This window comes from Vespa crabro, chromosome 8, assembly GCF_910589235.1.
Source record: "Vespa crabro chromosome 8, iyVesCrab1.2, whole genome shotgun sequence".
Classification (NCBI taxonomy): Eukaryota; Metazoa; Arthropoda; class Insecta; order Hymenoptera; family Vespidae; genus Vespa; species Vespa crabro.
In genome coordinates this window covers 2,178,176-2,192,773 of record NC_060962.1, presented here as the reverse complement: position 1 = coordinate 2,192,773, position 14,598 = coordinate 2,178,176, and the positions used below count along the sequence as shown (strand labels likewise).

At 28.2% G+C, this 14,598-nt stretch overlaps 5 protein-coding genes across 14 annotated transcripts in view; 2 read left to right on the top strand and 3 right to left on the bottom strand.

Moving 5' to 3' along the window:
• Nucleotides 1-5,032, bottom strand: part of LOC124426244 — a 98,309-nt gene extending 93,277 nt beyond the window's left edge. For 3 of the 4 annotated variants that reach the window (XM_046967689.1, XM_046967692.1, XM_046967693.1), the window contains exon 1: nucleotides 4,871-5,032. The gene's annotated coding sequence lies outside the window, so the exon portion shown is untranslated. Of the gene's footprint in view, nucleotides 1-1,049; nucleotides 1,182-4,870 lie in introns of those variants that run through there. The other variant, XM_046967690.1, reaches the window with a different exon arrangement.
• On the top strand, nucleotides 477-1,975 carry LOC124426250 (transcription factor MafG). 2 transcript variants are annotated; one of them, XM_046967704.1, is made up of 2 exons: nucleotides 477-800; nucleotides 1,090-1,975. In XM_046967704.1, exons 1-2 carry the CDS (start codon nucleotides 768-770, stop codon nucleotides 1,453-1,455), a joined length of 399 nt encoding a protein of 132 aa, XP_046823660.1. In that variant the 5' UTR covers nucleotides 477-767; the 3' UTR covers nucleotides 1,456-1,975. The 2 variants fall into 2 exon arrangements, with proteins under 2 accessions (XP_046823660.1, XP_046823659.1); XM_046967703.1 differs by having other exon boundaries at nucleotides 496-821.
• LOC124426249 (tRNA (cytosine(38)-C(5))-methyltransferase) lies at nucleotides 1,936-3,843 on the bottom strand. Its single transcript, XM_046967702.1, has 2 exons — nucleotides 3,093-3,843; nucleotides 1,936-2,978 (listed from the first exon to the last, which is right to left on the bottom strand). The coding sequence occupies exons 1-2, from the start codon at nucleotides 3,145-3,147 to the stop codon at nucleotides 1,951-1,953; spliced, it is 1,083 nt and encodes a 360-aa protein (XP_046823658.1). The 5' UTR covers nucleotides 3,148-3,843; the 3' UTR covers nucleotides 1,936-1,950.
• Nucleotides 5,033-5,184: 152 nt separating the features above from the next.
• On the top strand, nucleotides 5,185-10,439 carry LOC124426246 (protein CLEC16A homolog). Of its 5 annotated transcripts, XM_046967698.1 has the most exons (15): nucleotides 5,185-5,693; nucleotides 5,750-5,878; nucleotides 5,975-6,108; nucleotides 6,195-6,352; nucleotides 6,593-6,822; nucleotides 6,914-7,106; nucleotides 7,181-7,831; nucleotides 7,908-8,031; nucleotides 8,118-8,272; nucleotides 8,341-8,502; nucleotides 8,580-8,718; nucleotides 8,908-9,211; nucleotides 9,275-9,405; nucleotides 9,485-9,537; nucleotides 9,678-9,818. In XM_046967698.1, the coding sequence occupies exons 1-15, from the start codon at nucleotides 5,614-5,616 to the stop codon at nucleotides 9,681-9,683; spliced, it is 2,649 nt and encodes an 882-aa protein (XP_046823654.1). In that variant the 5' UTR covers nucleotides 5,185-5,613; the 3' UTR covers nucleotides 9,684-9,818. The 5 variants fall into 5 exon arrangements, with proteins under 5 accessions (XP_046823654.1, XP_046823653.1, XP_046823651.1 ...); XM_046967697.1 differs by having other exon boundaries at nucleotides 5,185-5,354; nucleotides 9,485-10,439; XM_046967695.1 differs by having other exon boundaries at nucleotides 6,195-6,343; nucleotides 9,485-10,439.
• Nucleotides 10,440-10,564: 125 nt separating this feature from the next.
• On the bottom strand, nucleotides 10,565-14,502 carry LOC124426248 (hepatocyte growth factor-regulated tyrosine kinase substrate). Of its 2 annotated transcripts, XM_046967700.1 has the most exons (11): nucleotides 14,312-14,502; nucleotides 14,140-14,224; nucleotides 13,765-13,840; nucleotides 13,487-13,675; nucleotides 13,144-13,418; nucleotides 12,993-13,068; nucleotides 12,759-12,935; nucleotides 12,299-12,654; nucleotides 11,898-12,211; nucleotides 11,493-11,791; nucleotides 10,565-11,402 (listed from the first exon to the last, which is right to left on the bottom strand). In XM_046967700.1, the coding sequence occupies exons 1-11, from the start codon at nucleotides 14,343-14,345 to the stop codon at nucleotides 10,815-10,817; spliced, it is 2,469 nt and encodes an 822-aa protein (XP_046823656.1). In that variant the 5' UTR covers nucleotides 14,346-14,502; the 3' UTR covers nucleotides 10,565-10,814. The 2 variants fall into 2 exon arrangements, with proteins under 2 accessions (XP_046823656.1, XP_046823657.1); XM_046967701.1 differs by lacking the exons at nucleotides 13,487-13,675; nucleotides 13,765-13,840; nucleotides 14,312-14,502.
• Nucleotides 14,503-14,598: the final 96 nt, after the last annotated feature.

Here is a 14,598-nt window from a genome sequence, read left to right as displayed (position 1 = left end):
AAAAAAAAAAAAACGCAAAATGTATTTTCTAGAATCTTATTCGCTTTAATCTACTTTTATCTTAACTTCTTATGACAATTTTAAGAACAATATTTTAAATGTACATACATATGTATGTATATTTATATGTTTAAAAAGTAAAGATGATTTGTATGCTTTCTTTATGTTCGTAATATTATTCCACTTAAAGGACATTTATTCAGATAATTTTATACGGTAAAAACTATTTAAACAATAAGTTTTATATTACTTATTTATATTAATACTAATATCTACAGTAAATTGTTTCTGCAACAAAAAAATTGATTAAAAATACCATTTTATTAAAGTAACATTACATTTTAGCAGAATACGTGGTAAATACTAATCCGAAATCGAAGTATACTATCTAACAAGTGTACTTTTACCTTAACAGATGGCGTCACTATACCCAAATGAATAAAATGCATGAAATTATTGTACCAATATAAATATGTAAAAAAAAAACAGCCTTAAAAGTATTTTTACAACGTTTAAAGAAATCGTCCTATAAAAAGCCGTATATTTTAATTGTGTACATAAATAAAATTATATTATAAATTATATCGTTTAAGAAAATTCGATGTTTTCAGAATGATATATATGATAATATCTATCATGGCTGCTACTGTCGTCGTTTCGTGTTCTAGAATGACTAGGCAAATTGATCGAGAAACCACAGAAGGCTGGAGAAAACGTTCTATTTTTTGTTCGCTTTACGTTGGAACGTGAATATTTTCAGGTAAAAAATGGCTATGGACGGAAAGCGATCTATAAAGATGGTACGTCGGCAACTATCACACGTGAGCAAAATGTCTTTCATTATTACCGATCGTGTTTATTTTGATAAATGTACGTTACTATAACATTATGAATAATACGTCTGCGATAATATGTTGTAGCGATATCATCTACAAATTACAATAAAAATCAGTAAAATATTATTGTTTTTAAAATAGATGAAAAATAAATGTAATTGAATTTATTTTATATTTTTATTTTATTAGTGTAATCTTTATTATCTGACTTACTTATTTATCTTGTTTATTACATATTCTTGTTTTTGTATAGGATCCCCTTTCACCAGGACCATGTTTGGATATTAGTGATGATGAACTCGTTACAATATCTGTCAGAGATTTGAATAGACAATTGAAATTGCGTGGATTGTCGAGAGAAGAAATAGTACGAATGAAGCAAAGAAGAAGAACTTTAAAAAACAGAGGTTATGCAGCCAGTTGCCGTATAAAACGCATAGAACAGAAAGATGAGCTAGAATCAGAAAAGACTCAGGAATATCGTGATATGGAAGCAATGCAGGAAGACAATAATCGCATGAGGGAAGAAATAGAATCTTGGCATTCCAAATATCAGGCACTCAAAAAATTTGCTGCAGAAAAAAAAATTCATATTCCATCTGAATTAGAAATCATATAAATTTTAAACAATACTAAACAATATATATATATATATATATATATATATATATATATGTATATATATATATGTATATAAGTACATATAACTAGTTTTTGTAAATATAATGTATAACTTCTAAATATAATGAATAATTAATAGAAATTCATATACTCATCATGATATGATCACCAATAAATAATTAAAACAAATCTTTATTATTGGGAAAACTTCAATTTAGTATCTGTATTGAAATAATTTATGTGCGTGTTATAATAAAGAAAATAGTTTATTAAATTGTCTATCAAATTTTTAAAAATATTATAAGTACTTATTATTTATATTATTTATATGGTACATAATTTTATATCTCTTACGTATGTACTTTTCGTAGTACATTAAGTATATCAACAATTCTATAATGCTTTTATTAACTTTGAATATAAAATTGTTATAATAAAGTTGAAAAATTTATATAATTTGTAACTCACAAATACTTTTATTTAAATAAATATTTCATATATTCTCATTCTCTTTAGTACATAATAAAAATATTAATTTGCTAACTACATCAACATTAATTGAATTACCTAATAATCTGTATTTTTGTTTAATTGTTGTACTATTTGGAAATGTAAAATCTTCTGGAAAACACATTAACCTAGACACTTCTTTTGGTGTGAAATACCTCAACTTCAAAGATAAAAAAAGTTGTAATTGATCTTCTGAATATTTTTCATATTTGGTTGATTCAATAAGTCTTTTTTGTACTATTTCTTCTGAAAATGGACAATATACAGAACCTGTACCTTCAATGTAATGTCCATAAGCTTTTGTAAAACAACAAGATCCAAAGTTTTCTGCTGTTCTTATATCTAACAGTGTAGCTCGTTTCTGTAGAATATTTCTAGGAATTAAGTATAATGATTCTTCACAAGTTTCTAAAATATGTTTTAATTTATAACAGATAATACCGCATTCCATATTATCTACATGATCTTTTTCTATAAGTAGTTTATGTTTACTTTGTGGAAGAAGTGTCATTAATCTTTGAGAAAGGCTATGGTCTAATACAGAATCATCAAAACAAAATTTTAAACCTTTTTTCTTAGCAAGCAAATAATATCTATGCCTGGTATTTGGAATACCAAATTGATTTGGACTTAAAATTAATTCTTTATAATTAAAATTGCAATTTTTAAGGCACTTCAGTAATTCTATTCTTGTTTCTGAGTTTTCGAATCCCTTCACATTCTCCAATAATATATACTTCAAAGATGAAATTTGTGGTATAATTTGTAAAAGATGAAACAGTGAACACGATCTGTTATCTAATTTGTCCTTTTGCAATCCTACTCTAGTAAATGGTTGACAAGGAGGACTCATAAGTATCATATTTATATTTAGATTTATAATTTCCTCTTCGCTTATAGATTCAATGTTGCGGTTCATGAGTAAGACTTCTGGAAAATTATGTTTATATACATTATTGGCAATAGGATTTATATCCACTGCACCAATAACATTTCCAACCACTCCACTTTCTAGAAAATAACATGATAATGAAGAAACAATTAACAAATATTTAATTCATACAAATTTTGTAATGTCTTTTTGGTGCAATTAATATATATGTATAAGATTTAAATTAAATGTACCTCGAAAGGCATAATGCATTCCGCCAATACCACTATATAGTTCCAATATTCGCATTATAAATGATTCAAAAAAATATTTTCTTTTAAAGAAAAAATATTATATACACTTAAAAAGACACATTCGTTACAGTATAAATAATACACGAATTGACTTAAATGTACATAACCTCATAGTGAAAAGTGCAACAAAGTAACTATGTTTTGATTGGTTACCTATTTACCCGCCGTGATCACATAATTTTCGAATATAAGTACATTATTATAATGGAGAAATGAATATAGATAATAGAATATAAATAATGAGTGAATATAAAATGGTATTTTTTCGACAACAGTTTATATATAAAAATAAAGCTTTTCATCTTGTTCACCAAAATTTTTCAAGAATTATGTCTGAACTCACCGTAAATGCTATTTTCGACATTTATCGTTAAAAAAAAATTTCATATATTAGATCCCTGGAACTTTGTAGCAAAAAAAAACACCTATCTTTATTACTGATTTTCTTATAAACGGGATAGAATGATATATAGTTTGTTTTCGTGAAATAGCCGATTGCTTGCTTGTTTTGTATGCGTTAATCGATGCTCAGATTTTCTAATTCATTTCAAATGCAAGAAAACGCGTTTCGCCATACTTAAAAACAGGCCATTGCATTATTCAAGCTTTTTAATGAATTTTCGACTGATGAATGTACGATAAAAATAAGAAAATAAAGAATCAGTCGTCCATGCTAATAAGAATAATTTTCTTAAGAATAATTTTCATAATTATTTAAACAATCTTATTATACATATTTAATAATAATTAAATGTTATATATATTAAACATAATATATATATTTAAACAATAGTAAATTCGCATAAGCATATTATACGCGGGCGCGAATAAGTCATACCGTAGACTTCGTTTTATTTTTCGAAATTCAAAAAGCATGAACGGTCGTGTTTAATAGTGTAGTGATTGAAACTTTCAATATTACGACGGTTCTGCTATCTGTAAGTGGAGAGCAAGTCGCTTCGAGTTAACGTTAGGAGCCAGAATTTTCAATAAGTGGCATGTCAATCTGATATCGCGGATTTTAAAGTAGAGCCACCGCTAGCCTATGGGTCTCCAAATGCAGCAATCTGCACGTGACGAGATCTGGGTCGATATTGCTATTTATCGAATTTCGATTTAATGCAAGTGCTACTGGACGAATGGCTGCATATTTCAATGTATTTTCAAATTCCCTTTAATCCAATTCTAATTAAAAATTAAAGCATTAACATTTTACATTGCTGATAATATTTCCACAAATAAGTAGAATTCTATGGACAAATATTAAATATATAAAAATTAAGATTTTGTTGATTATTTGGTCTAAAATAATAATTAATGAATATATACTTATATTAATATATAATATATATCTATTAATTATAATATATATTATAAATAAGAATATAAAATATATTATATTATATATTGTTTTTATAAAAATCAAAACATTAGTTCTGTCTATTGCTAGCACTGTCTATGAAATAAAACTCTAAGTACTATTCTTTTTTCGTAGTTTCTCCTATAAGAGAAACTTTATATAGTATTATTATTATCACTATGGTAATGATATATAATACAATAATATAATAATGAGAATAATGATAAGAAGAAGAAGTAGAAAGAGAAATACATTTATCATATAAAATAATATTTGATATATAAGTATTTACTAATTTTCATATCAATTATATTTATTTTTCTTTATGCATTTATATCGTAAAATAAATACAGCGTACCTGTGCTGCATCATCATATTTATCATGGATTACTACACAGACATATTACACACATTAAAGAAGGATATTAATGTGAAAGAATGAAAATCGTGAGTTCATATCCTACTAAATTATCTATTCTAACTCAAACTAACCCGATCGTTATGTTATGCGTAAGAATATAAGCTATTCGAGCTTATAGACTGATATGATAGTGCATGAAAGTGGAGTGTTCTCTGCTTGTGGATGTAGTTCATATTTTGTCCATACCTGTCGCTGAAGTCACACTTTTCGACCGAAAGGTGATGAATTGCCTTAAAGAGATAACCTGACTTGAGATGTACATACATACAACACGCCAGTTCATAGTTCGTAATTTAACGTAGAACTGCGTCGCGTGTTGTGTTGAGTAGAATATTACAAATTTATCGTATATAATACACTTCGTTGTAATTTGTACAATGTGTAAACTCGAAATATATGATGATATGTGACGACATTTGAAGTAAGATCAGTAATTAGGCCAAAATATATTGCAAAAGAGAAATTCTTCGATAGATAATAACCTTTATTTTAAAACAATGTAATATGTTTTATGACGCATCTTTGAAATAATCCGTATATTTAGACATATTTGACATATATAAATCATCAAATCTCACACAATTTATCTAAACGACATGAAGTAATATTTACAAGAAATTAAATTAAACTAAAATCAAACATGAATACATTGTAAAGCATACTCAATTAAGTTTATACATATGAAAATGTTTCGAAGTCGTAGTTGGTTTGGAGGAGGCCTTTGGAAGCCAAAAAATCCACATTCATTAGAGCACCTTAAGTATGTACATTTATTTCAATTTTTTATTATGATTTTAAATATTATGTTATGCTTAGGTACCTGTACAATGTTCTGTCGAAGAATCAAACAGTTTCTGAAAATAATAGAGGTTTATTAGTAGAAACCCTTCGTTCAATAGCTGAAATTTTAATATGGGGTGACCAAAATGATAGTAGCGTCTTTGAGTAAGTAATATTACTTATTATTTAATCTAACCTTCTGTTCCGTCTTTGAATTTAACCAAAATATGATGAATAATAATTTTTGCACATTGTTCACAGCTTCTTTTTAGAAAAGAACATGCTTTCATTCTTCTTGCGTATTATGAAGCAGAAATGTGGAAGTTATGTATGTGTTCAATTACTTCAGACGCTCAATATCTTATTTGAAAATATACGCAATGAAACATCTTTATGTAAGTTATATTTTATGTAAATTATTTTTTTTAATTGTTTATTTTGTTTTCATAATATGTATTATATATTTGAAAAATATTTATAGACTACCTACTAAGTAATAACCATGTAAATAGTATTATTGTGCACAAATTTGACTTCAGTGATGAGGAGGTAATGGCATATTACATCAGTTTCTTAAAAACCTTAAGCTTGAAGTTAAATACTCATACCATCCATTTCTTCTATAACGAGGTAAACGAGGTATACGTAATAAACCTATATGTTTCTTATTTCACTTTTTATCTAATATCATATATGCCTAATTTTTTCATTAATATTTTAAGAAATTCATTTTAATAAGTAATTAAAATTTGAAATAAATGTTTGTGTATACGAAATATATACTTTACTTTTGTTATTTTGCACAATTTGAATCACATTTATTACACAAACATTATGTTTTATATATAAGAATACTTTGTAATTTAACATTTTTATCAGCATACCAATGACTTTCCTCTATATACGGAAGCCATTAAGTTTTTCAATCATTCAGAGGGTATGGTTCGTATAGCAGTAAGAACTTTGACTTTAAATGTATATCGTGTGGAAGATGTGTCTATGTTGGCATTTATAAGAGATCGCACAGCAGCACCTTATTTTAGTAATCTTGTATGGTTTATTGGTAATCATATTATAGAATTGGATACATGTGTTCGAAATGATGCAGAGTAAGTTTTATTGCAACATTTCATATTTTCGTATTACTACTACGAATGAACAAAATAAATAAATAAATATATTATTATTATTATGTTATAGTCATCAAAGTCAAAATAGATTATCAGATTTAGTGGCAGAACACTTGGATCATTTGCATTATTTAAATGATATACTTTGCTTAAATATACCCGACCTTAACAAAGTACTTTCAGAACATCTGTTGCATAAATTATTAGTTCCACTATATGTATATTCGTTAATGAAACAAAAAGATCTTATTTGTCAAAATCAGGTAAATTATATCATCTATAATATCTTACAATAATATTAATAGATCTTTAATATTAATAATTTTTTAATTGTTAGGATGAAAGAAAATATGTCAGTGTGGTTGTGGCATTATTTTTACTTTCTCAAGTATTTTTGATTGTTTCTCACGGACCTCTTATATATACTTTAGCAGCTGTGATATTTAAATCTGATTTGAATATGATTCAGATAGGAGTACGAAAAGTGATTGAAACATTTAGCGATATATCATCAAATAAATCAGTCGAATTTTCACAGCCAAAAGAAACATTAGAAAAATCCTTAGAAAATCTAAGTGAATCATTAACCATTTCAGAAAGTCTTAATGATGATGATGATAATAATGTAGAATTTACAAGTGAGACTGGAGAAACTATAGATGAAAAATTACAAGATTTAAATAAACCTAGCACATCACGTATTCATGTGTTGCCCTGTGATACATCTATTAAGAGCTCTGAACAATTAGATATGAATATTCCGACTGAAGAACTAGAAGACATAAAACATTTGAATGTTACTGATGAAGAAAAAGAACGTTTGGCACTAGAAAGTCCATTAACACAGAGTCAAATACAACATAATGCTCTTGAACTATTATCAAACAAACCATTTTTAGAAACTATACTGAATTCCTTATTTTGTACAGAAAATGATTATGCTGCATTATTTGGACTGTGCTTACTTTATGCACTAGCCAATAATCAGGTAATGGATAAATAAATACAGAATAATAATAATAAATATAAATTTTATGTAGTAATTTAGTAATTTTATTTATAAGGGTATAAATCGTGAAACAATGAATTTAGTTTTATCTCCTTCACAGAATGCAGAAACAAAGAATTGGTACAATGATATATTAATAGATAGACTAATTCACATAATCACTCTAAGCTGTCAAATAAGTGAGTTATACAATCAAATACAATTATTAATTAAAATAAGTATCTATTTCTATGATATTAATAAATAGAAATTTTTTTATTGTTAGATGCTAAAGTGAGACTTGTTACATTAGAATTAACAATCAAATTGTTGACACAGTTAGTTTTATCAGAAGGACAAAGTCTTCTAAAAGATTCGCATTTAGCAGCAATTGAAGCAGCAAAAGAACAAAGTACAGCACTTTTGAGGAACTTTTATAAGGTATGTGATCAAACATAGACATATTACAGTTATGAATTTACTGAAATTTCTTTAATGAAATTTATTAGAATGAAGAGATATTCTTGGATATGTTTGAGGACGAATATAATGAAATTCAAAAAAGACCCTTAAATGTAGAATGGTTGATGATGGACAGTAACATTTTGTTACCTCCTACGGGTACCCCAATGACTGGTATTGAATTTAGCAAACGATTACCATGTGGTGAAGTAAGTATTCTCCTAAATTGAAAATTTATATAAAAAAATTTCAATATTTTTACTGTATAATAATTACATTTATGTAGGAGGAAAGAGCGCGTCGTGCGATTAGAGTATTTTTCTTAATTCGGGAATTATCTTTCACTATTAATATGGAAGAAGAAACACAGTTACCCTTAACAAATCCAGATAAATGTGTAGAAGTTACCAACAAGCTTGATCTAAGTAAAAGTTATTTGTTTTCTCTGAACGAATTAGTATCTTTTAATAGTAGTATCTGAAAATAAAATAAATAATTGCTTTATGTAATAATTAGAAAAAAGATAAATATCTATATGGTATTAATATTGGTAAACAATTAAAATATATTTTTGTGATTCATAAAACATGTTTTAATTCTGATAACTGTTACAGATAACAGTGACTTAATATCATGTACAGTTATATGGAAAGATGGACAAAAAATCCATTGGTTTTTGGTCGTTGATGTAACACAATTAATTCTAGTTGAACCTGACACTACCAGGCTTGGGTGGGGCGTAGCAAAATTAGTAGCCTTTTTACAGGATATTGAAGTAGCAGGTGACAAGGACGATTCCAGATGTTTGAATTTAACTATATACAAGCCTTTGAGTAATAGCACAGGCAATAGAGTTCCGTTACTATCAACTAAATTTATATTCAGTGACCACATAAGATGTATGGCCGCAAAACAAAGGTATTATATAAAATAGTTTATATCTACATAAAAAACGTATTACGAAATTCTTTTATGATATAGGTTAACCAAAGGTAAAATAAAAGTACGACAAAAAAAGATAAATCAAATTGCTCGATTATTGGATATACCAACAAGTATACCTCATTCGTCTACTCCCCCAAACTATGCTTTACGTAATATGCGACATGACCGTAAGCAAATCATTATATGATCATTAAATTTTATTTTTCGCAATATATAACATAATATTTTTAATATTAATTATTTTAGGTATTCTTGGACGTGGACAAAGGCAGAAGGATCAATCAAGACCAATGTTTACGGTAAATAAAGTTCCAGGATTCGCTGCACAAATGCGCAGGGAACAGGTTCTTAGACCTGTTCTTGGTCTTCCATCAACTAGTTGTAAGCGTGTTGATAATAACTCTAATGAGAAGATTCATGAAAATGGTTTACGATCTAGAGATAGTTCTCCAAAAATGCCACGTCCACGTAGCGAAGAAATACCTCTTGAGGATATGCGTAATCGTAAAACATCTTTAACGTCTAATGGAACAAGTGCATCTCATATATGTTTAGAGAAGAAAGATAGTTGTAATCCTGGTAGTTCAACTAATAGTGAATCTTCATCTATAATTAGAAAACGTTCCGAAGAAACATCGTTTACTTCTCCTCAAAATAAAGACATTAAACCACGTAGAAAGGGTCAAGTGGAGACAGTGTGATTATATAAGAATAGAATTATTTTTAAAAATTGGAAAAAGGAAAATTTTTGTTAGGAAGTTAATGAAAGAAGAAAAATGTATATACATTTTTGAAATAGAAACAAAATCCTCAATCAATTTAATCTATAACTATTTGTATGTCGTTCGAAATTTTCCAAACTATGTTTTTTCACAGTATTTGGTAACTGATATTACAGGTAATTATTACTGCCTCTTGTATAATTACATACTTTACCATTTGCAGTTACAAAATGAACACTTGTATAAAAAATAGTACATTCGCGTTAAATTTTAATAAATGAATATATCGTAATAAATATTTCTGTTACGTAATTACATATTTTGTAGATACGTTTTATTCTTTATACAAATATCATATTTATTGTTTTTTTTAAATGTGAACACTACTTCATTAGTACATAAATTCTTGAATAATATTTCTCATAATGATTTAATGTATATATGTTTTTTAATCTAGAATAAAAGTAATTTAAATTATCTATATAAAATATTATTTGTGTATTAAACATACTTTGCATTCAATATTTATAAGACTTCTTTAATATTTTAAAGTGAAATGGTATTTTGTTTACTTTATAAATAATGTGGGAAATTTTAGTACTTATTAACATTATTATCATAATTTAATTTTAACTTTTCTACAGGTATTACATCTATTTCCAACGTATATAGTATCACTTTCTTGTAAATTATATTAAATTTGGTATTAAAAACGGAAATTGGATATTGTAAATAAATATATTTAAGAAGGATATTAGAATAATGTTCTAATTTCAGAGTAAGCTTTAAGAAACTGTAAATTCTCTTAAATGCATCTGTAATAATGGTATAACCTCATGTCCATTTGGACTATTTTAGTCAAAAGAAATTAATTCAGCTGTTTCAGGCTTTAATTCTTCCTTTGCTGGAGTACTTTCTGCTGCTGGTGGAGCTGAATTTTGTGAAAATGTAAATGGTTGGCCTTGGGTAGCAGAAATTTGTGTCATTCCTTGCATATTTAAATTAGGTCCTGTAGGACCTTGTAGAGATTGATTTGATGGAACCATTCCGGTACCACCTCCACCAGAAACTTGTATAGTAGTTGTTCTTTGAGGTGGAATAATAGTAGAAACATGCTGTTGTACTGGAGCCCCTTGTGGAATAGCTATACCAATAGGTTGTGGTCCAATTTGTGATGGAAGTACAACTTGTCCAGGTGGTGCGTGCGTCGCTGGAACTATTTGCCTTGGTGGTGGGGGAGCTATATTAGTAGGTGGTACTGATTGAGCTATACCTATCTGATTTGGTAGACCCGATATTTGTGAATTGTGAGGTCCTTGTGGCATGTGGCTTGACGGTACTTGTGTCACTGGAATATGACTAGCAGTGCCTTGTTGAGCAGGACCTATTTGATGACCAGTTGGTTGCTGAAGTTGTGTTATAGGATTTGTCACTTGAGGCATCTATAATAAAAAAGATAATAAAAATATTTTAAATTATATAACTCTTTGTCATTTACTTTGGAAACATGAAATTATTGTTTATATACTTACCATTGCAGTATTTGTAATTACAACTCTACCTACATTTTCCCGCGATTGAACTGCTGAATCAGTTGCAGCTGATTCTTGATTTGTCATTGTACCTATTATATGAGGGGGTAGAGAACTCATTGGTGGCATGTTATAACCTTGCATAGGATATTGCCCCATTGAATGCTGTCCATACATATAAACACCCTGATCTGTTGGAGACATAGGATTATAATTTGATCCAGGTCCTTGATATTGCATTTGACGAACTGGAGATCCTTGTGAATGACCCATATATCCTGGCATAGCTTGATAACCACCTAAACAGAAGAAGAGAAAGTTAATACATAATATACTGAAGGACGTAATTAAAAACGAATCAAATAATTTTGATTTTTATAAAACAAACAATTTAATAAGATTTACTCATTATATATTGTTGTTTTTGTTGCTCTTGTCTCATTTGCATTTCTCTTTCTTGTTCTTGAATTTTTTGTAAAGCTAATTGTCGTTGATACTGTAAATAATCCTGTTTCTTTTTTCGCATAATTGCTAATTTCTGTGCCATTAACATCTGTCGTTGCCTTTCCGCTTCTTCCGCTTGTCTACGCAATTTCTCTCTATGCTCATCTCGTAAAGCATCTAAAGCAGCTCTGGCATCTTTAATTTGTGTTAACTTGTCCTGTAGACCTTCATAATATACTCTACTATCATCTTGCTCTTGAATATATGTTAATAATCTATTGAATAAAGTTATGCATTAATTATGAATAATAACAAGTAAATTTTTTAAATCTTTAAAAGTTCATATTGTTTGTATAAAATACCTTGAATGCATACGTGTAATATTTAGAAATAAATTTTGTACAGAACTGTCAGAAGTAATAGGTCTTCCTCTAGAAGAATTACTTTTCATTCTATTTACAAAAATTTCTACTTGAGATCTTAAAGCACTGACAAACTCTTCCATTTCCACATCAACTTCTCCATTTTGCTGTTTTGCAATGACAATTTTCTGAGGCATAGGACTGCTTATATTAGGTGCAGAAGGACTGGTTACATCTGTTCTTCCACTATGTTCTTCTATTGCTGTTTGTCTTTGTTCCCAATATCTACGATTTAAATATTTTGCAAGTTCAGGGTCAATTTCCTCTTCATCCTGAATTCGCGATGGACTTGGTCCCTACAAAATGAATATATCAAATAAAACTATCAATAAAATAGACACATAGTACGTTTATATGTATTCAAAATATAATATGATGGTTAATAACTGTAATAACTAACAGGAGATGGGGGAGGTGAATATGTTGTTTTAGATACAGAAACGGCATTAGATTTCAGAGCATTTGTTGCTCGTTTCTTTTCTCTCTCTTTTTGTTCTGCTTCACTTTGACTTAAAGCTATAGCCAATTGCAGATCTTCTTCTTCACGGATTTCGTCTTCTGTTTTTCTAGGAGGAACCTAAGAATACTTGTATATTAATTTAAACGAAATAATTTACTCTTCTTTTTTTCTTACCTGTTGTTGTTGAGCCAAAGAACTGCTCAAATATTCAGCTGGTAAATCAGTTTCTTTTGATTGGGTAGTAGAAGGCCTAAAGATATAAAATATTATATTATAAAAATAATATAATAACAAAAATTATATATTCAGAAAGAATTGTACTAACTTATTAACTTGTTCAAAACATGCTTCACAAACTCTAACTTCTTTTTCAAATCCAATTTTAGGTAATGTAGATACTTTACTCGAGCAATGACCACAAAATACTTGACCACAGGCTCTGCAATGGTGTTTTCGTTGAAGAAAGGTAAATGTTATACGACAACGATGACAAACATCACCATTGGTCCACTCAGGAGCAGTATCAGCCATGAACATTGCGTCGCTTTCTTGTAATGTAGGGAATATATGACCTTCACTTTTCATAATATTTAATGTATCCTAGAAATATAAAAGTGATATTTTCATCCAATATACCATGAACATTATTATATAAAATAAAATCTTACCTGCACTGCCCTATACTTAGGAATATTTCGAAATGCATATGCCCAAGCTTGTATTAATTCAAATATTTTCTGTCTAACATGTTCATGAGTTGATGATTTTACTAATTCTTTAAGTTGTTCCATATATTGTTTAGTAGCGATTTCATCATGGATACGTGATCCACAATTTTTAACACAAGATTCTAATACCTATCCAATAATACGTGATACAATATTAACAGAAAATTGTAAAAGACAATAAATGATATAATAAATATACTTCAAAGATTTTAACTTACTAGCAGAGCATATGAAGCTACATGTGGATTAGGATTGGTTAGTTTCTTTTTTATAGCAGCAAGTGCTTGCTTTGGCCTGTAAATAAAATAGAATACTAAATACTTTTAATGAAATAATGATATTTGAAGTAAATACAATATGGCTGCATTAATAGCAAACTATGGGAGAAGATAATTGGCTTATCATTAGTCAGAGATGTATGACTAATCCAGGTTCCTACATACGTATGATGAATATATATATACATAAAAATATAGATATATATTATGTATATGTAACAGTTACACATATACACATACGCGTTGAATATTATTAAAGTTCATACAGGTTAACTTTGTTATATTAGGAATACTAAATATGTAAAATTTACTTACTGAACATCATTTTGCCGTATAAGATCGGAAATTTGTAAAATTGTAGGCCAATCAGGTTCAAGCTGTAAGTGACTTGTGGCTTTATCTGTAGTTAAATAACAAAAAAATAATTATAAACGAACGATGTCCGACATTTTGTGAGTATTAATGGAACAAAAGAAGAGGAATTTACCCAACAGTCTGTCGAAATTTGTAGTACGAAACATAGTGCACTTTTCAAGGATTACTTTTCTTTGCCTAAACTAATTTTTGTGTTACTTTCTTTCAATATAAACTTTATCACTAACTGCACAATAGCTACAATCAGTTTTGATAATAACTTTGCTTTCGAACACTTCTTCACAGTTTCTTCAGTATATGAGGATCCCAAAGCTTAATGTAAAAGATTGCCTACGACTTTAATTTTGTACCTAGAAAGTTAGGAGGCGCAGTGATACATCAGTGCGATTTCTTTATGTG